Below are 21,329 nucleotides of genomic sequence, written 5' to 3' on the forward strand. Positions count from 1 at the left end.
ACAAGAGGCCATGGGCTTAAGCTCTGCCAGGGGAGGTTTAGGTTGGATATTAGGAAAAAATTCTTAACAGAAAGGATGATCTGTCCTTGGAATGGGCTGCCCAGGGAAGGGGTGGATTCTCCATCCCTGGAGGTTTTTAAGAAGAAACTGGATGTGGCACTGAGTGCCATGGTCTGGGAACCACGGGGGGAGTGGATCAAAGGTTGGAGTTGATGATCTCAGAGGTCCTTTCCAACCCAGATGATTCTGTGATTCTGTCATCTATTACAAGTATTACATTGTTACATAGAATCCTAACTAAGAACAGTTCAGTTGTGTCATGAAATCTGGTAAACCAGAAAACAAGATTCTTCTTTAAATCTGTTTCTCTACCAACCAACTTAGCCCTACAGTAATCACTGTGAAGAAAGAAAAAATGCCAGCCCCTAATCAGCATGCAGCAGGGATGGGTTACAAACACATTTATCTTTCTTCTCACAAACCTCCCCTGGATAAAGGAAATGCCCTAATACTCGAGGCATCTTGGACACCAGATGGCTGATTATTAGACATTTTATGAAGAGGAAGGAAGTAAAGAGAAGCAGCCTGAATTTTCATGGTACTGTAGGGACAGGGGAAAGGAAGGCAGAATGAGGACCTAATCCAGAACTTACTGACTGGGAAGACACTGATTTCAAAGGATTTTGAATTGGAAGGAACAAAAGATCTGTGTTTGCTTTTCCTTCTGCAGATTAATTCTCAAACCATCAAGAGTCAGAATGATTAATATGTGAATAAAATGGCCTTTCTATTATCATCACTGCAATGACTTACAGCTACGACAGTTTTTTGCAGGCTTCAGGTCAGAGCTTTTAAATATTAATAATAATATTGCAAGCTTCTTTTAGACTATCTGTAGGCTGTTCATAGACCTGGTCTCCAAAAGCCTGGCTCAGCAGAGCAGGAGCAGCCTGTGAGACCAGGAGGAACACCAGAACATACAGGCAGTTGCTTACAGAACTCCAGTGCCCATGAGAGAACTCAATGCCAATCAGATGCATTTAGGCTGATCTCCCACTGATACCATTTGGCCCAGCCTGTTTTACAGTCCCAACTTTTAGAAAGCTGTGAAAGCCAGCAGCTCCTTCAGTTTTTATCTGCTGTGGGGTTCCTGCAGCTCTTCTTAAAGCAGAGATGTTAGTCTTTCCAGGCCCTCCCCAGAAATGACCACATAACAGAGCTGCAAGGCATGTGCACAGGAATGCTTAAGGAAGAAACTTCACAGGTGTTTCACAAGTGGAAGGTGGCAATAGCTCCTCCTGGAACCCACCAGGCACAATGGAAGGACACAGCTACCTTAGGTGTGCAGATGGATCTTGGGAAGAATGTGGATGTTGGATCTAGTGGTCTTTGTGGTGCTGCTCCTCCCATGGAAAAGGATGTGGAGCATCCAGCAGGTCCTGCTGATCCCAAGACAGCCTCCTTACTAGGTAGGTGTGTGATGAGAGGCACCACAAACTGCTTGAGGAATGCTTGTGGCCACCCTTCTTGACATGTGGAGAAAGGGTTGCAGAACTGGAAGTGAGGCCTCCCACTGCACAGTTTCAGAGCTGGTGCTAAAAGCTCTCTCTGAGCAGAAGAGGCTGCATCAGGAAAAGTTTATTGGGTTTTTTTTTTTTTTTTGCCAGCAAACCCAGCAAAGTCAGAGTTTGCTGACAGAAGTACGACACACCAGGGTCTGAGGAGTATTTTCTCCTTTTGGTAATCAACATAACTATACTGCCAAAGGCCTGAGTGCAGGGCAAGCCTTTACACAGGGCATACACAGCAGAATCTGGACCCACGTGCTTTCTCTAGGCCCTGTCACATCAAAGAGCACAGGGCAACAATGGGAACAGAAGATTAACCCGTCCGACTCCTTTCCCTTTATCTAAAACAACAACAAGAAAGGGCTTGGGGGAATGAGGCTAATAGCCATGTGGGATAACAGCTCTGAGAAATGTAGTGATGGACCTTGGGCCTTTTCTCACCCAGATGAAAGAGGGGCTGTGGTGATGCAGTTCAGCACATGCTAAGGACAGAGGCAGCAGCAAAAGCAACTCAAACCTTCAGCCCTGTTTCAGACTCAGGGCTGTAATCTCCTTATGCAATACACTTGACAGAGCTCTGCTGGGGAATGCCAGCCTGCTTTTTCCACCACGTGTATGCCCCCTCCCTCACCAGACCGTGGGTTACAGGACTGTATTTTTTTTATTTATTATGTTTACTCTTACAACATTTAACTCAAATAAGGTGGTTCTTTAGCTGCAGGTAAACCAAACATGAGGAAGCTCTCCTTGCAGGGATGGGTGTGGCTATCTGAGGGGAAGAGCAGCAGCTCACCTGCTGCAGTGTTTTAAGAGGTAAAGCTGCCTAATTATTTTTTATTACTCCCATGTTGTTTTGTTAACCAAATATTTGTCTTTTTGCCTCACACACATCAATGCCAATATACAAATTGCACAAGGGGATTATGCCAGCATGAGTCAATCTTGGGTGTGTTTATCCTCGGAGAGACATAAGCCTCTGTTTCTAGAGGCGGGTGTTTCTTATCCTTGTTAGACCTATGAATATCTTTTGCCAACAAAATTTGTCACTTTTCACTGTTGGCTTGTCTGCTACTAGAACAAACGCCGCAGGCTGGCAGGGCTCCAAGTGGGGTGGGGGCTAAGTCCCCTGTGGCAAGCATTATTTAGTATTTACATTACAGCAGAGCTTAGAGGCTTCTAGCTGAGATTCAGGCGTTGCCCTGCAAGCAGAGAGTAAAAGACACTTCCTGCCCCAAACAGTTTATAGTCTAAACAGAAGAGGCTGGTGATAAATAACAGAGAAAAAGGAATATTATTGCAACACAGTTAATACTAAAGCAATCCTGCAAAACCCATGAGATTTTTCTAAAAATAAATGTTAAGGTTTTAACTTGTTTTAAACTCTATTAAAATTTGTATATTTGAGCTTTCTTAAGGCTTGGTTGTTCTAGCAGCTGCAATTCTTGCTTACTCACATGGCTCCAAGAGGTAAGGTCTAACAAGATGAACACATGGCTCCAGTGATCTTCCTTTCAGCCCCATTTTGAAGTTCCTTTCCACTGACCTGTGAACAGAAAACACTGAGTTACAGCTACACAAACTAGTTTCTTGTGTCCTCCATTTCTGAAGCAAGAGCAACCACAATGTTTAATTTTCACATCTCTTTCTCCATTATCCTCAGCACACAGTGCAGTTCCCTGGATCTCTCCAGGTCTCATTGGTACATGCTATTGTCAGACCTGTGGATTTGGTGTTCCCTCTGCTGCTTTTGACCTTGCCATTGGAACTGTCAGAAGACTCCTATTAAATTTCTTCATTCTCTGATGACAGGTGATACAAAAGAAAGAAAAAATAAGCAGACAGAAAGGAGTGGGCGTTTCACCTGCCCAAGGTGCCCTCTACTCTAGTTTGTGCATGAGATTCACTAAAAAACAGGGAAAGACTGTGGAAGAAATATACCCACACTAAAAATCTTAAAGGTGCAGGCCAAATTTAAACTGGTATGATCTGGTTGGCCTCAGTTGCAAACAATGAAGGCACTTAAACTGAGGAAAATGTTAAGGATTTGTCCCACAACCACCATTTCACCATTTTCACCTTCCCTGTATATCCTAAAAAGAATAACCAGCAGCATGTCTAAAAATAGGACTTAAGTTTTCTCAGCTTCACAGCAGAGAAGCCAGAATGCCAGAACTACTGTGCTGCACTACAATGTGAAAGGAATACTCTCACTGCCTGTGCCTTTGAGGGGAAAATCATTGATAATAAAGGCCTCTTTTATCTGAAACACCTAGCAGTTCAGCTCTGCAAATCCCAACACTGCATTAAAACAGGTTTCTATTATGTGTTAAACACATCAAATAGAGCAATTCAGTCTCATCATCTAAATTCAGTGTTGTGATAGCTGAGTGAAATTGGGGCAAGCTAGCTTAAAAGTTGACAGAAGCTTTTCATAAAAGCAGCATGTGAAATGCATCAGTGCTCTTCTTTCTTCAGGAAAAAGTCTGCCTTTCTCCAAGGAGCTTATGTTACTAAGCTGAAGACCCTTGATATGGTCTATAGTGCAGGACTTCCCAGAGGTGATTAGCAAGGTTAGGACTTCATTGTGGTAGTCAGGAAATTCTTCTTGTCCCAGAAAACTTGATCTGTGAGGCAACAGACTATGGGGGGCCGTGGGGAAGAGAAATCCTTTCAGTTCTTAGGGCAGCGGCTTAACTCAAGACTTTTCTCTGACCCAGTTTAGGCATTCCATCCACATTTTACTTTCTCTTTCAGATGTATTCTTGTTTTTTCTATATGCAAAAAAGGCCACTGTCCACTTCACATAGGAATGAAGCACATAAGTTCCCCTGATTCAAGAAAAACATGGATGTTTTCCTCTTTTTTTTTTTTTTTTTTTTTTTGTTGTTTGCCTCACAACAGGATCAATGTGGTAGGGTTTTAAACTGGCTGTAAAAGATTCCGGCAAATACTGCTCACTAGGCACAAATGATAATGAAGTTGGAATCCTTTATTCCCCCATTCTGAGCTCTCTCCTCCAATATACATTCTTAATGCAGACCTCATATGAAACACAGCGTGCTTAAGGAATTAAATAAAGACCTTGACGTAGATGTGTGTGACAGTTTAATAGAATCTGTCTTCCATCATAAGAACAGTATTTGGGGATGCTCTGTCAGGGCTGGTTTTGTGGATCTGGAAAAAGAGGTACACTCCCTGTGAAATCCTGCTGGCCTCATCCATGAAATCACAAAAATTACACTCTCTCCCCACCCTCGTGTTCCACTCCTGGTACCTCAGCATCACATCTGCTCAGTGGTCACCCAGGCTGACGCAGGCTGCAGCTCTGTGGGACACCCCAGACTGCAGCAGCCCTGTGCTCACACAGCTCTGGGTTCCTCCTGGCATGAGGCAGCGGCTCCCCCTCTGCCTCTGCTCTGTGCCAGGGCATTCCCAGCAGCGGCTCACTGCTGTGTCATCTGCTTCCAGAGACGAGCACTCAGCAGCTCCCACCTCTCAGCAGGGCACGGCTGGGGAGTGTTTAGTCAGCACATTTTTCCATGCAGGCCCGCAGGGCAGTCTTGTGTGCTGGACCTGGAATGCTGCCCACTGATGGTACCAGTTCAGAAGGCACTCCCAGCACTCTGCACAAACACTTGCAGAGAATGCCAAGTACCTTGTGCTGCACGGCCCACGGCTCTCCTGCTCTGATTTCTCTGCAGTGCCCTCCATTTCTTGTCTATCAGCAAAGGATGTTACACAGACAATGTCTGCCAGAACAGTATTGCTGCTAACAGTGTTGCCCAGTCCCATGGTCACCTGTATTTGAGGTGCCTGTCTGAGTTCTATAAACTAAATTTTCCAGTGCTAAACTCACAGTGTTCCTGAGAGAAGAGGGGACAGATCACAGATTTTTCACAAGGTCAGAAATATGGAGGTAAAAAGCAAAAGAAGTTACTTTCCCAAAACCACAGGACTCATCAGATGGCAAACTAATTAAACCCTAATCCAGTAAAGCCCTTAGTGAGTAAGAAATTTGCAGCATGTGAATGATGACAATGAAATGAAATACTTAACCTGACCCACATTCTTAAGAAATTTACTAAACAGCATATGCCACACTACTTGATGCAAATGCACACAGCGACTAATGTGGATACCAGTATCCATCTAACCCCACGAGAAAAACAGCTCAGTGTCAGCTGACTAGCCCTGCTCCACTGCCTCATGTCCTATATTCATATTGTTTCCCTCTTTTTTTTTTTTTTTTTTTTTTTTTTTTTTTAATAAAGCTCTCTTCTATATTGCCACATGTGGCTCAGACACTAGCTTTTAAAACCCAGTGTCAACCCAATCCATATTAAGGAGGTGACCAGTTCTGTTAGGATATGCAACCCACCATACCTGTAATGCTGTTCCTGCTACCATTTTTCTAGAGTTTCCATTGTGAAAGCTGAAACCACTGTGGTTCCATGAGGCCACAATAAAGTTGCCTCCTACTTATGATACGAATGAACCTACACAGCTATTGAACTCGTTTATATTCACTAAAAAGATGTTTATAATAATGTACTAGACCTACACTTAATTCTTTACTAAGTAAACATTTATGTCAAATAAAATATGTACCTAAAGAATTTATAGAACATTTGGGAGAGGCTATTTTAGGAAAAACTTTCTATGGTCTTAGTAAGCGACTTGTTTACAGGGAGCACTTGGTTTGTGCCAGTGTAACCGATGTCAGGGAACTCTGCTCACACCACAGACAGACCCCAGCAGTCCACCCCCTCCTCAGGGGCTTCTGTGGGATGGTGCTGAACACATACAACGCTGTTTTAATGCTGGTTTTAACCTCCGCTTCAGGTTCTTGTGGCATTTGGTGTCTGTGGACACACAGTGGGGCTCATCTCGTCTTGTGCACCGAGATCCTTCCAGCCCCCGGAGGCCTGGGGGTGCCCGCCTCACACCTCGGCCTCAGCCAGAGGCGGCCCCCGCCTCACACCTCCGGCTGGGCCGGGATGAACAGGCACAGCACTGCCCGGACACTTTTTCCTTCAGTGGACCAGCGCCGGTCGCAGTAGGGCAACCTACATGTCGCGACATACCTGAGGGAAGGCGGAAAGGGCGATGAGGAGCTGAGGCGGGCGGAGGGAGGCGCTGAGGCAGTAACAGAAACACTGAGGCGGGAGCTGAGGGCTGAGAGGGGCGCTGAGGGAGGGCGCGAGGGGAGGGCGCGAGGGGAGGGCGCGAGGGGAGGGCGCGAGGGGAGGGCGCGAGGGGAGGGCGCGAGGGGAGGGCACTGGGGAGGGCACTGGGGAGGGCACTGGGGAGGGCACTGGGGAGGGCACTGGGGAGGGCACTGGGGAGGGCACTGGGGAGGGCACTGGGGAGGGCGGAGCTGCCACCGCCTTCGCGCTGCCCCGGCGCCGTGCATGTTAATGTGCGGTAATTGCCTGGAGAGGGGAGGAGAAGCGGGGCGGGGCGAGCGAGCCGCCGGTTTCCCGCCCTCCCTCCCTGCTGCTCCCCCCGCCGCCGCCTCTCCTCCCCGGCCTCCCTGATGCCGAGGAATGGATAGAGCGGCTGCCCTGCGAGCCGCCGGCATGCTGGAGAGGAAGGAGCGGAGCGGCGGCGAGGCGACGACCGGCGGCAGCGGGGGTCCCCGGGCGGGCGCGGGGCCGCGGGGGCTGCCGGCCGTGCGGAGCACGCTGCAGCAGTGCGGGCTGCTGCAGGACCTCATCGACATCTCCCTCTCCAACCTGCGCGGGCTCCGCACGAAGTGCGCCGCGTCCAACGATCTCACCCAGCAGGAGATCCGCACCCTGGAGGTGAGCGGCTCGGCCGGAGGGGAGCCCTGCTCCCTGCTCCCTGCTCCTCACAGCTGGGGGCCGAGGCCTGCCCCTCACAGGGGCTGCCCGCGCCCTTTCCCCTCAGCACCGGGGGCCGCACGCCCTCCCCGGTGCCTGGGCCGTGGTGGGGAAGGAAACCCCTTCCTACCTCCCCTCTCTCCGGGCAGAGGCGGGTGTGGGGGTGTAAGTGGAAGGGAAGGAGGGAAGGACCCCCCGCAGCCCCGCTGCAGCCCTGTCAGCAGCGCTCGGTGCCTCCGCGCCCTGTGACAGGGCCCCCAGCCCACGCTCCGCCGCTCCAAGGCCGTCCCGCGGTGCAGGGAAGGCGGGGAGGGCGGAGGAGAGGGCAGGTGCTGGGCTGGGCTGGGCTGGGCTGGACCGGACCGCGGGTGCCGCGTCCCGGGGCGGGCGTGGGGCGCTCGGGGCTGTCGGGGAGCGGGAGCTGCGTGTGCTTCGTGCCCGGGGCCTGTCGCCTGGCTCCGGTGTCACCGGCAAGGCAGATGTGATGAGGGGTGGGGACCAGAGGTGACCTGAGGCTCCCTGGCAGCACACGTCGCCTGTCCCGGGGAACTGGAGAGGCTCCCGCTTACCCTCGGGTCCTTGGTGTTGGCCGCTGATGGTTCTGCCCTCTGGTCCAGGCCTGTCTCTCTACCCCTGGCTCGGTTTCACTGATCTAATCTGATCCTTCTTTTCACTCCGTTGGTGTGGCTGACAAACAGCATCACAGTCCAGGCTGGAGAGATGTTTTGCTGTTTAGAAAGATTATATGAAACTCTGTAAGCACAAAACATGTCCTGTTGTTACACTTTCAAATAAGAGCTGAATCTGTACATGAATCTGAATAATTTTCTAGAAAAGAAATGTTGGGGTTTTTTTTCTTAGTTTATTTAACCTTTAGATACTTAAATAACATTTCCTTTTACCTTGTGTGCAGGTGATGCTGCTGTGAGCAGGGTAAACAACCCTCCCAGTCCCCTTCTTAGACACAAGTGTCATGTAAAGGCTAATGGTCCTTTCTCTGGTCTGATACTGGAGGCTGTGGGGCTGGAGCATCTCCCTTTAGAAAGTAAGAGCATTGCTACAGTGTTAACACACATGCTGCAAAATCCATCACACGAGAAATAAAGGTTGGGAAAAAAATTGTGAAACAATAGGTGGTAGGTAGCTTTTGGCACAACCTCTCGGAAATCTGTCGTTCTTCCTTCTCTCTTCCTCTGCCTTTTTTGTGGGATTTTTTGTTTTGTTTTCTGGGGCTTTTGTTTTGCTTTTTCAAATTTGTTGCACACTCTTTCCTCCTGCCACCTCCAAACAGTGTTCAAAAGGGTATTCTTTGTAAAACTATTTGTGTAGGCTTTTAGCAACCCCACGGAGGGCCTTAATGCTCAATGTCAATCAGCATATTTTTGGAAAATTATCATCAGTATTTTGCTGGTGGACTTGTTCTAAAAGGAAACTTTTATTCATGAAGGATAAAGCCTGCTATCATCTTCCAAGTCTTCTTAAAGTAACAAAAGCTGTTTCCAGTGACAGTTGCTGAGTGTGTGCATGCATTCCTCTTAAACATTTAACTGTCTAAAGAAATGGGTGCCACATTCACTGATGATCATAAAATTCTGATCAGATAAAATTTTAACTGAAAAAAATTCTTTTTAGTGCACAGTCCAGTGTATGATTTGTCTGGGAATTCAAGTACTGGATCCATCAAGCTATGGGCATGGACATAGACCTCGTGCCCTTTGTTCTCTTCACTTGTCTGTACCAAAATAATGTCAAGTGTAGCCTGTGCCAGTCTGCAGTGGGTTTGTCTACAGAGGCAGAGCAGAGACCCAGAGTGCAGGAGATGAGAATCTGTTTCCTTCCCTAAGCTGTAGTTTCCCATGGTGTGCCAGAGGGTGATGGGCTGCAGTGGTGTCTCTAGGAGCAGGTGGCATTGTGGCATTGTGAGATGTCACTGCAGTGCCCTGGTTACTGTGTCAGAAACACACGTGTGGTCACAGGCATTTGTCTGCAGTCCCACCTGCAGGGACAGGGGCCCCAGTGCTGCAGGGACCCCACGTTCCTGGTGCTGTGTACTGGGGTGTGCAGCTCTGTGCAGGCTGCAGGCAGCTCCTCAAGAGGCAGCTGTTGAACCAGGAGGTGGGAGATGCCCAGTGCCTGTGGTGGTTCTCTGGGTAGCCTTGAGGAGTTGCTGAATGGCTCTGTTGGTGGTGACTGGTTGCTACTCATGGTATGGTTGCCAGGCTTGCAAGCCTCCTCTGTGCTTTGGATATGACTCTAGGCATGGCTTCTGTTCTTGTTCAGAAACTTTTCCATGGAAAAGGAATTTCGAAAACGTCGCTGCATCAGTATAACTGGTAAACTGTGTAGCAAAGCCACAAGAAAATGATAAAATGTGGGATAGATAAAAGAAGCAAACTGGAAGTAGGAAGTACTAGTTTAGCAAGGGAGAGGACTCAACTTTGGAAGTTGAAGAAGCAGCTCCTGAGGCCAAATGTGAGGTTGCATGTGTGTGTTTTGAAGACAGTCCAATATACCAAGTCAAAAATCAGTTTACGGACTCTTTGTTTTTATTCAAAGGGGCAAGAGGGCAGGGAAGCCTCTGGAGAATCATTTGTTTTGTATATTTCATACAGCCCTGAAAGTTCTATAATGTCCCATTTTAATGTCAAAACTGTGGACTTTACAGGTGAAGGGCTACCTCTTTGAGCACTGTCTTCTGTCTCAGTGAACCACAGGCCCTCCCATGCATGGGGTGAATGCTGTCAGGTGCACATGGCTGGCAGGACCCTGTGCATGCTCATTGCCATTTTCAATCACCAGGTTAGCACAGCCCTGAAGTAAAGTTCTGAAAGCAGTTGTAATGTGAATGGAATCAATGGCCTAAAACACCAGTGCAAATTAAGCTAAATGCTTGTGTTATTTTTTTACACTAGACATACTAGCTTGGTCCTTTTGGCATCACTTTCCTCTGTGTCTGATCACAGCTTAAGAGAGTTGTCATGAGTACCACATGATTCCTAATGTGTGTGTTTCAAAGTTAAGAATGTCAGTCTAACTAAAGGAACTTGAGGGCATGCTTCTCTCCCTCCCAACCCACTGAAATGTTCCAAGTCCTTCCTCATTCCTCTTGTGTATAAGGTCTTCTCATCATAAAGCACATGGTAGGTGAGGGGCTTTGGCAGGTAGGGAGATGAGTGCAGGGAGAACTCAGCACAGAAAGCTCTGGGAACTGATTGCACTGAGTGTGGCTGTGTTACATGAGCTGACCCTGTTTCACACCTAGGAAGGCTGTTTCTTAGAAGGGCAGGGAATTTCCCTGTGGTGGAAAGCAGATTTTGTTAGTTTGGTTATTAGCAGAGTAAGTTCTCTGTTGCCAGAAGGTCTTGGTTTTGGGTTGTTTTTTTTTCCAAATTTTTGTAAGTTCTGCCAAATAAGTTTTTGAGTTTTTCTTTTTACCCAACCCTTTGGTGCATGGCTCGCTTTCAGTTCTGTCCTGACAGGGTTACTCACTTTTCAAGTTGACTACAAAATTGAAATGGAAAATAATAGTAATTTTAACCCATACCTAAGAGAGCAAAAAATGACTTGCCATGTGATGAGCATCCAGTGTTGCTCCAAGCATGCTTGGAAAGGAGCAGCTCTGACAGTCTCTGTCCCTACACTAATCCTTTGCATGACTCTTAAACTGGTTTTGCAAAGTTAATAGCATATTTGGTTTAGTTGTATTCCTTTGTAAATCTTTCTGGATTCATTTATCACATGAAACCTAAAATGCTGCAGCTCATACCAGTCTCTTGAAGGTGGGGATGAGAAGACAGTCCAGAGTGTGGTTAGACTGCAGGTGCATTTTCTTTCCACTTTGGTTCTTGCATCACAGGAGCTAACTGCAGTGTTTCTGGCATGGAAGCTGCCTCCAAACTGGTTATGGTGGGAGTGTCAGGGTGGGGCAGCAGCAAGCATTGCTCAGATCTGCTTCTCTTTAAGAAAATAGTGTCCTCCTTGCTCCTCAGCTGCCCTGTGTCTGTGCCAGAGACCCTCCTGGCCCAGTCTGCAAAGATGACTTTGACCTCTTCCTCAGGAATGTCTTCTGTTCAGCACCTCCAGAAAATAGAACACTAGATCAGAGAGCCTGATTCCAGCTGTGCTGTGTCACAGATTGTCTGCTGCTCCACAAATCATTCTTTCATATTGGCTGAATGATACCTGTGGATTAAATGTGTTTGAACTTGCTTTAGCACTATCTCGATTCCTGTGGCAATGTGGCCAGCAAAGGCATATCTCTCACCAGGCAATCTCTAAGCACAAAAAAATGCTTTGCAAATGCAGGGAGCCTGAGAGGAGAGGAAGAGGAATTGTAATCGTCCAAACTTGTAGATTGGAAGTTGGGTGTGTGGTACACATCAGGGATGGAAGATTGTGCGTTTGTAAATTTGCAGTCCTGGGAGTAGTGAATTTTTCAGATTAAACTGCAACCTGTAGCCACATGTTTGAGTGTTCAGCTGAAAAGACTTCCTTTTCCAGCAGGTCTTATGTAAGAGAAGAAGAAAGTCTCTTACTTCATCTTACTTTTTGCATATATGCAACACATTTGTTTTTCTTAAAGGTGTCGTCTCTTTTTGTAGGACTCTTCCCTTTTTTTCCCCCTAAATTTGTGTACTTGGTTGTATAAGATGGGCTTCAACAGAGATTGTTTGAGGTAGAAGGAGGGAGAACCATACATTGTTATCAGGTTTGTAGGCACCATCTTTTCTTTGTGACAATGTGTCTCTGTATATGGTCAGTTTGCACATCCTGATGGAATTCAGCTCATCTCCTACCACTGATTTTGTATAAATGTGGACACACAAAAAAATCAGCAGCAGTGTTCTAGCTTACCTGGAGTTTCCAGGGCAAGTTCTGATGAGGAGGTTATCAAGATGAAGAACTGACAAGGGCCTCTCTTCAGTCTTTGGTCAGTGACTGTATGTGCTGGCCTTGGGTTGGACTCTGCGATGCTCTGACTGGGAAGCAAGAAAGGAGGTGTCACAGGAAGGCTCTAAGACTGCTGGTGTGGTGACAGGATTATGTTAAAATAAAATCATTCCTCCTCATCTTTGTGCCTAGTCAGTTTGGGGACCCTTTTCAGCAACTGAACTCTAATACAGAAGTTCAGCAGAGCCTGGAGTTGAGGCTTCTGTCCGTACGTGCCTGCACACACTACCAGGAACCTGCACTCTGTTGAGCCACACAAGCCTCAGTCTCTGTTATGATTTCTGATGTTTATTGCATGTTCAGCATTGACCTAACCAGGGACACAGCCTAACTTGAACCTTGGCTGCATTTAACTAGACTCAGGGATGTAACCCAGCTTGCACAGGTACCACCTGAGCAGAACTTGGTCTGCTGTTGAAGTCAAATGCCAGCTATTAACTGCATTTTACAGGAGGAAAACCCCAATTAGTGTTCCAGATGCACACGAGTGACAAATTTACAGCTATGAGTCAGCATGGGGGTACACAAATTTATCACCTGGTTTTGTTCATAAATAGAAACACTCAACAAAAGAAACCACGTGACATGCCAAATTATTTAGGGAATAGTTACACTTTAAATGGTATTTGCAGCATAGACCATGTAATCTATCAGATGCTTGAGGGATAAGCACTCATCTTACATTTTAGGCTAAGGTTTCTGTTCTTTATTTTCAGCCCATTGGGATTATTTAAAAAAAAAAACAACAATGTAAAATTGTCCTGAGAACAAGCCTGGCTGTCTCTGTTTTGGGGGCTGGAGAATGTATTGTATAGGTTACTGCTGTGGTGAAAGGTACAGAATGATGTACAGATCACACCACCCAGAGATACTGACTCAGACCTCTCCTAGATTTTTCCCTCCCTGCTCATTTCTTGCTCCTCTGGAGTAATCCACACACAGTTGATGCTACCAGCAGCACAGTGTTGCCACAACCAGCAAATGAGGGGAAGAGAGGCTCCCTGAGCCTGGAAACATACCTGTTCCAAAAGGAATGGGCAGTTCTTCCAAGACACAGCTTGTGAGCACAGGAGTGTCATGGGCACTCCTGCTTTCCCTTGCTGTGGAAAGTAATGTGGTTATGCAAGTGCACAGGAGCTGAGGAGCTGAGTAGTGGGGTTTTGCTTCCAAGAAGTGAGTGAGGCTTTTTTGTTTGTTTGTTATGTTTGTTTTGTTGTTTTGTGTTTTGTTTTTTTTTAAAGGGGGGCAGAGGGGTGGGTGACTTACTGGCTGGAAATAGCTTGCAGCTGTCTGCAGAAGTGTATAAGTTGAGCTGAGCAGAAAGATTGTGATATTTGGCATAGTGGGGAAAAGCACATGAGAGCAGAAAGATGTCCATGTGGAAAAGACCAGAACAGAACTCAGAGACAGATTTACTTGCTTTGTCTCTGAGCTTTTTCAGGTGTTATTCAAGATACAATTCAAAATACCTAAAATTACTTGTTTCCTCCAGAGTAAAACCCCACTGGCAGGTAAAAGCAGCCAGCTTTTCAATAGGAATCTCCCCACCTAAATACCAGCTGTGAAGTTTGTAGCTTGACTAGCAACACTTCTGGTCAACCAAAAGTGATTTGGGAAAGGGGGTGGAACAGATGGTGCATGCAGAATGTGTGCCTAGGTGGCTGTGACTCAAATACACTTTCCATGCTTTGTATGAATGAGAGGAAAAAAGAGGTAGCTTACTGTTGTGTGGTGCCGAGTCTTTTTTTTTTTTTAGCAGTGATTTTCCTAAAAAGAGAAAACAAGGAGTTCCATGTTCTGGTTATCTTTGGGAGGTCAGACAGGTTGAGGGCTGGGGCTGAACCCTCTTGTAGGCCCATGGCATCCTCTAAGAATAAGATTGGTGAGTCCTTGAGTTCTTTTCTTTGAGTGTGTTTTGTTCTAAACCCTCCTGTTAGACAGAGATAAAGGACAGCCTGGGCTGTCACACCTCTGACCAGGATGCTATAGCTTTACATTTCAGTGGCAGAACCTTTCTTGCTGTCCTACGTTTTGAAAGATGAATTCCAAGTCTGCTGAGACTTGCCACTGCTCCTGCCCCATCTGCATGTGTACACAGGGAAGTGGTAGCTTGCCCTAAGTTAGGGCAGTGACTGTCCAGAAGGCAGTTGGTCAGTAGTAATTTTTTTAATGTCAGTGTAAATGGAATGCCAGACATCCTCTGCAGAACCTCCTGGGATATTTGCTCAGAAAGCAGATGCAATGAAGCTGCTTCATGCCCATTAGCCTTTCCCTGTCTGCTTTCTGGGTTCTGCAGACAGAAAGGGACCTGCTGCCTCTATCTTGCTTTTTGTACTTTTAAATTGCTTTAAAGTTAAAATATGGCTCTCTTTTCTCTCAGGAATGGATTCTGTTATTCCTTTTCTGCCTAGAAAGAAAACCTAAACTGTACTGTGTGCATCATGAGGAAGCAGAGAAGAATTACAGGACACTTAATCAGTAGAATAAGGAGTTATGCTTTGATCAGTGACTACAGAGTGCCTCTGGTATTATCCCAAGTGGAAGAGCTCTAATAGCAGAAAGGATCAGATCCACTTTGGAGCAGTAATTAACATGAGACTGAGGAATCTTGCTGGGATGCAGCAGATCCAGACCCAGAGCCTGTCTGATCTGGTGCTGCCACAACAGGTAATTGACCACAGTTTTGAGAATGCCACCAGGAGCCTCGGGTCTGGGTCCCTGACAATCTCCAGAGACCTTTTGCAAGTAAGTTTAACAGGGCAGGCAAGCACTTCCCTGCCTAATTCTCCTCTCATGTGTATATAAAGCACAGGCTTGTTGATTTGTCAAAGAACTTTCACTTCAGTTTGAAGCAATCTAAATTTAGAAAGGAAGTCTTGAGCTTCTCATTGCTGTTCTGTGTGTGGGCTATTGTTGAGGCTTGCAGATTCTACTATGAAGTTTTATTTTTAGTTATTAATGATGCTGAATATACTGGAAAGAAGAAATAATTAATGTTTTACAGACTGAAAACTTCAGCACGACATCACTACCAAAAGATACCAGATAGGAGAGGGAAATGGGGCAAATACAGATAGTGGAAGGTGTGTGTCAGTGCCCCTTAGGCTGCCTTCTAGTGCTCTAGAAGAACCTCTCCACGCCTCTTTCTTTACCTGTCCTTAAAGTATGGAGAATTTTCTAGCAACAGGTTTCAGCTTCCAGAGCAGTGTTTTCATCTTTTTACCTTTCAGTTAAGCTACAGGACTAAATTTCCTGTTTTAGGACACAGTTGGATAGCTCTGAAATAAGCAGAAGTTTTAAGTTTTTGTTGCTTAAAGCTTCATGACATCTCCCTCTTAAAAACTATTCTTCATCTGCCAAACAAACCATTTATGTTTATGGGCCTTTTGTCTTTCTGACCAAAACTGAAATTTTCCACAAAGTAAAACAGTCTTATAAAGCCTTCAGAGGCTCTTCCACAATTTCTATAGGTACAGTTTTGGGTGCCTCAAACCAGCACTGCACTGGAACACTGGCTGGATTTGTGCTGACTGCATTTGTAAGAAATACAATCTTACTTTAGGTAAAGGTGTGTTTTATAATGATGTTGAAAGCTCCTCTGTAGCAGTAATTACCTATATGCACCTAACTAAAGGGCCTTATCAGTACCTGCCAGTCTGTCCCTGGAGCCATAGCTAACTCAGCTGAATACTTCTGCTAGGGTGACACTAATGTTTAGTTTTTGATTCTTATGGAAACTAAACCCATAGCACCATTCTGCTGCCAAAGCATGCTCCAGTTCCACTGATGTGTTTCTTTCTTATTTTATGTTTTTATATATTATGTTATTCAAATTGCCTCAGTTGCCAAAAATAACTGGGTTTTGATAAGCAAAGAGCTTTGAAGTTAATGGGCACTGTGCTACATAAAATTTCAAATGGAAGGCAGTAGTGTCCATCCCTTCTTTTGAGTGAGAAATGAGTCCTTTGTCTCCAGCAGTGCGGTTCTCTTAATGCAAGAATTCTGGTTCTTAATCTTTTCCAGGCACAGCTCCACCATCTACCTTCAGCCCAGTGAATCCTGCTTGTGCCTGCGTTGTACCCTTTGACCCTGCCTACCCTGCCAGCTGCTCAGCTTTCTGCCTCTCCACAAGGCTTTGTCTTCTGGCTCCTCTTGCAGACACCCTCCCTCAGGCCCCACAGCCATACCCTGACTCAGCAATTTTGCACAGTTCTGGCTTCATTTTTCCTGCAGCTGTAAAACCAATGTGCAGTAGGGAAGGGGAAACACATGAGGAAACCCTGGACTGATCCCTGCCCCTCCTCTTCACTCCTCATGGATCGTTTACATAAACAGGCTGGCTCAGCCTTTTCTGCCTCCTCAGGAGTGTTCCTGAGAGAGGAGCCTGGTGTGAGGTCTCTTCCAGCCCAGGCACGACCCCTTTATACTGCAGAGAATAAAGTCTCCACGTTCAGACTGTATTTTGTGGGGTGGGTTAGCAGCATGGGCTCTGTCAGCTTTCCTGACAAAGCCTCTGTGGTGTGGGAACATTATCAGCAACCACTGCAAGTCTCTGCATTGCTAAAATTCTTTAGAGTTCTTTTAAATGCTGAGCCTGCAGCATTTAGGCATGGGGAAAATTGGAGAGCCACCTTTGGTGGGTGAGGGATTTTGAAATATATCAGTTAGAAAGGTTCACTTCTTTAGGAAAAAAAGGATTTTGAGGGTTGTGGCTTTGAGCTTCCCTGGCTGCATCACAGCCCCATTGAGCTGCTCAGAAAGCCTGGCTGGGAACAAATGCCTTCCCTTGCCCAGCTGGGATAGAGGGCTCAGAGACTAAGCTGGACCTTCCTCTCTGCAGCTGCTGGAAGAGTTACTGATGTCTGTCTTCTTCTGAGGTTGCAAAACAGTGATGGGACCTTTCACAGCTCAGAGGCTGAGCTGGAGATGGGCAGAAAGGGGCAGGCTGGTCAGTGGCAGTGCCCCAACTCTGCTCTCAGGAGCTTCATAGATCATTTGTGCAATTGTTGAGGTACAAGAAGATTATTTGCAAAATAAGAACAGCCTCATTAGTTGATCATATCAGTGACACAACACACACTTTCACTCAAGAGGGTTCAGATCCTCCTCGTGTAAGGTTTTCACATAGATCCATGTGAAACAGGACCTATCTACTTTAGCTCAGGGTCTGACTCCAAAGCAGGAAGTGTTTCCTGCTTGGTCTCTGGGAATTTGAGGATCACACTGCCCCTGCCATTGCAGTTCCACATCCAGCAGCTAAATCCCAAGTGAATGACTGGAAAAATCTCTTTCCTTAATGTCCATTGTCCACTTGAAAGGCTGTCTTCCAAATCTGTCTAGAAATGGTGTGGTTGGGTACCTGCCAGAGTTTTGTTGTAGTATCTTTCAGTGTTGATTTAGTTTCCACTTTTGTTTATGCTTTTGCTGTTGAGGAATGGGGAAGGTAGTTAGCAACATATCCTCAAAGCTGCTTCCAGGTGCTGGCAAATTGGCTTATAAATATGCATTTGTGGCTGAGGGCTGGCATGAACTCTGTATGAGGAAGGGAGGATTTATTTTGAGTATTGCATCCTCTAATGTGGGCTTATATGGGCAAGAGCTATTCTTCTTGGTGTCAACATTGCTAACTTTTTTTTAAGTATTGAAGATTATACTGGAGCAGTTTCAACTCAATTTTCTACCCTTAGCCCAGTCCCCCTGTTCACCATAATTTTGTTCTGCTCCCCAAAATACCAGCTGAGTTTTACTGTGCCTGGTGACAGGGACCCAGCCTGGAGGTGTGTGTCAGCTTATCCCTGACAGAAATAAGCAAGACTTGTAGGCCAGGGTGTTTGTCTCTTGTGAGCCTCCGCAGCATGTCTGCTGCTGCCTGGCTGTCCAGGGCTGACCTGTTTGTAGAGCAGGATTTAGGTCCTGCATTGTGACATCCCAGCAGTGCAGTCTGCAATGGTCTGTAAGATGCTACAGTCTGTATTTATTAAGATTACAGCATCACTCCTCTTTAATGGCAGCTGAGACCTAAGTAGTGACACTCTATTCAGACAGGAGAACAAGAAGAGAGGCACATCTCTAAGAGACAGAAGAACCTTGATTTCACCCTGCACTGCCCTTCAGCTGATGGACAAGAAAGGCCTTATTTCTGGGGAGTCTGCCTTTCTGGAAGCAGTAGTGTAAAAGCATCACACATGGTTCCTGCCCTCCTTATGAACTGTACCCCATTCTGCAGAGCACAGGAGCCTGCACCTTCTGTGCTGAGCTTCCCAGCAAAGCCTTGAACTGGGTGATGCACATTTGAACTCTGGGGCTACTTCAGATTTAGATTATACTGAACTCCTGATCTCAGGTTGATGTACGTGTCTGTTCTTAGGTATGAGGTAAGAAATGGAGCTTTTTCTTCCATCAAAGGTTGAAATGCATGGAGAACATGTGCTGTGAGCTTAAAGCACATATGGTTTGCAGCAAGGTAGTCATTATGTTCCTATAATGTATTTCCAACTACTATTTAACCCACAAGACATGCCTTTCAGTAGATACACAGCTTTGGAATGAATGGCCTTGCAAAGTTTATAGTACTGGCTATCAGGTGCTTGCCTGCTGTGACCCTGCAGCTCCTTATTTTAGTTGCTGTCTGCTGCTCATCACTAAAAGAGGCAGCAAATCTTTTCTAACCTGGTTGCCTAAGAGATGAGGTACTTGGTCTTCAGGTGCCCAAATGCCTCTCCTGAGCACAGCCAGTACTCTTGCTGTCACCTCAGATGCCCAAAGGCAGAATGAAGGAATGACCTCCAGAGCAGCCAGAGCCAGCATCAGACAGGGTGGTGATCACTGCAGCCCCACACAGATAAAGCCACCTTCTTCTAAATTATTTTCTCATGTTCTGATGAGCTTCTATTTGCCATCTGCTCTTTACACAGTTGTCATATCATTATCTGTTCTTTCAGAGACAGTTTAATTAGATCTTCTTTCAGTAGGTTTTAATGGAGTGTTATGGGGTTGCTGGTGAATTATTTACAGCCCTATCACCTGATGGAACACTTGGCCTGCTAAAGTGACATATCTGTAGCAAAGACTGCAGCTGGCTTTAACTTAGGACCCCACTTGTGTTCCTTGGGGTTATCCAGCTGACATGAGAGGACTGCTGGGTTATGTGAGCCCACTTGCCTTTACAATAGCAGAACTGAATGTGACTGTGCTGAAAACAAAGGAGCTGAAGCAGTTTAAAACTAGGGTAAGAGCTGAATTTAGCTGTGGTCTCTGCTGGCTCACTTAGAAGTGCCTTTCAAGGTTGAATACCTTAAACAGCACGGCCTTGACCCTCACTTGAAGCTCCAGCTATTTAAACACAAGTGCTGTTTTACTGTCTTCAGACTTGGCCTGATGTGAAGTGAGGGGTTTTTTGAATGGGCAGTGTAGAAAAAAACAGTACTCAAATAAGCAAAGGATAATAAACTGAGAAAGTGGATGTTTTTAGAATACAGAGGATTCTTTCTCTCTTATTTCACCAGTCCCTTAAGGTGGTGAAAATTTTACATTTATAAGATACCCCTTCTTTCATCTCATTGGCTGCTTGTTTTAGCAACACTACTTGTTCTCCAGTTCAGCTCAACTTCTCTGTGAGACAGCTCCATCAGGGCAACAGCCCAGCCAGCTCCCAGCAATAACCCTCTGCCATTCAGTGTTTGCACAGCCCCTCCAGTAAAGTGCAGCTTGAAGATCTATAATCAGTGTTACAGAACTGTCATCTATGGATACCTTGTCCCGGGTAATTATTATGCTTATTTGGAATGTATAGGGAACATAAGCTTGGGTGTGTATTTAATGTGCAGTGTTCAGGCTGTAGATGCAACTCAGGTTGCATTAATTATTGGAAAATTAGTAAGTACTTTTGAAGATGACTTTGTCCTTCTTGCCTCTGTCAAATTCCTTCCAGTGCAGGACTTAAAAGAATAGTTTACAGATTCTTGGTGGTATCTTGCTTCACTTGATGGCTTCATAGTGCTTGATACTGAGAAATCCATCTCAGCTGAAGCTTTGTGGTCTGCTCCAGACCAGAGGACAGTAATGTGCCTTCATTTTGAAGCACAAATCTCAACGGTGTGTATGGAGGAGGTTACACCATGGAAGGCTCTATCTGACATCAGATCATTACTCTGATTTTATTTCCCATATGCATGCTAAAGAACCAAATCCTGGGCTGACTTCTTCTCTGCACCTGATCTATAAAAGCTAATGCAGAAATTGTCCAGACTTTGTAGTTGTAAAAACCAAATACAAAATGGGATGTTGTTATATTGCCTGGGGTGATATTTATAACTGGGCTTAAAGGGGAATATAATGATTGTCAGAGTCCTGGTTGTATAAAGATTTAATTTGGTTACACGTAGCTTTAAAATCTTTGCTACTGGGATGATTACAGGAGTGCTTTAAAGTCCAGTTAAGGTATTTACCTGCATTTTGAAGAGCTTGAATCTTTCTGAGGCTGAAAATGAACTATGTAGTATAGTTTGGAATCAAGAATAGCATATAGGAAAGTAACTACCATTACCCACACCATGCGTTCTTTCAGTGGGTAGGTGCAGATGTTTGACTTTGGGAAATTATGTTCAGGGAGGTCCAGGAAACCCCCCAAGAGACCAGCAGACAGTTTGGCACTCATTGTATCTCACTGGAGATCATCATTTGTCATGAGGCTTTTGTGAAGGAAAAGACTAATTTAGTTTTATTGTGTAGATGGACTAGATGTGTCAGCATGTTTTGAAAGGCTCCTCAGAGTGAACAATTGGGGTGAGAAGTTGTGTATTCTACAAGTCCCCTCCTGCAATAAAAGGGAGGACTGCCTACACTCAACCCATGAGCTTTTATCCTTCCTCATTCTCCAGAATAACCAAAGACAAGAAGAGAATTTTTTAATGCTGTTAGTGAAAGCTGAGCACATTGCAGTCTGGCTGGAAGGAACTGAAAGCAGTCC

General features: G+C 45.8%; 1 protein-coding gene and 1 long non-coding RNA gene across 3 annotated transcripts in view; one reads left to right on the forward strand and one right to left on the reverse strand.

Annotated features, from left to right (window-relative positions):
- Positions 1-2,931: 2,931 nt before the first annotated feature.
- On the reverse strand, positions 2,932-8,136 carry LOC139806133 (uncharacterized). 2 transcript variants are annotated; one of them, XR_011730132.1, is made up of 2 exons: positions 7,981-8,136; positions 2,932-3,111 (listed from the first exon to the last, which is right to left on the reverse strand). It is a non-coding gene; the product is annotated as an uncharacterized lncRNA (long non-coding RNA). The 2 variants fall into 2 exon arrangements; XR_011730131.1 differs by lacking the exon at positions 7,981-8,136 and adding an exon at positions 6,653-6,732.
- Positions 7,051-21,329, forward strand: part of KSR1 (kinase suppressor of ras 1) — a 52,665-nt gene continuing 38,386 nt past the window's right edge. The window contains exon 1 of the mRNA XM_071765327.1: positions 7,051-7,372. Coding sequence (XP_071621428.1) covers positions 7,115-7,372 — 258 coding nt within the window. The 5' untranslated portion in view covers positions 7,051-7,114. The remainder of the gene's footprint in view (positions 7,373-21,329) is intronic.

The sequence above is a fragment of the Heliangelus exortis genome, chromosome 21 (genome assembly GCF_036169615.1).
Source record: "Heliangelus exortis chromosome 21, bHelExo1.hap1, whole genome shotgun sequence".
Classification (NCBI taxonomy): domain Eukaryota; kingdom Metazoa; phylum Chordata; class Aves; order Apodiformes; family Trochilidae; genus Heliangelus; species Heliangelus exortis.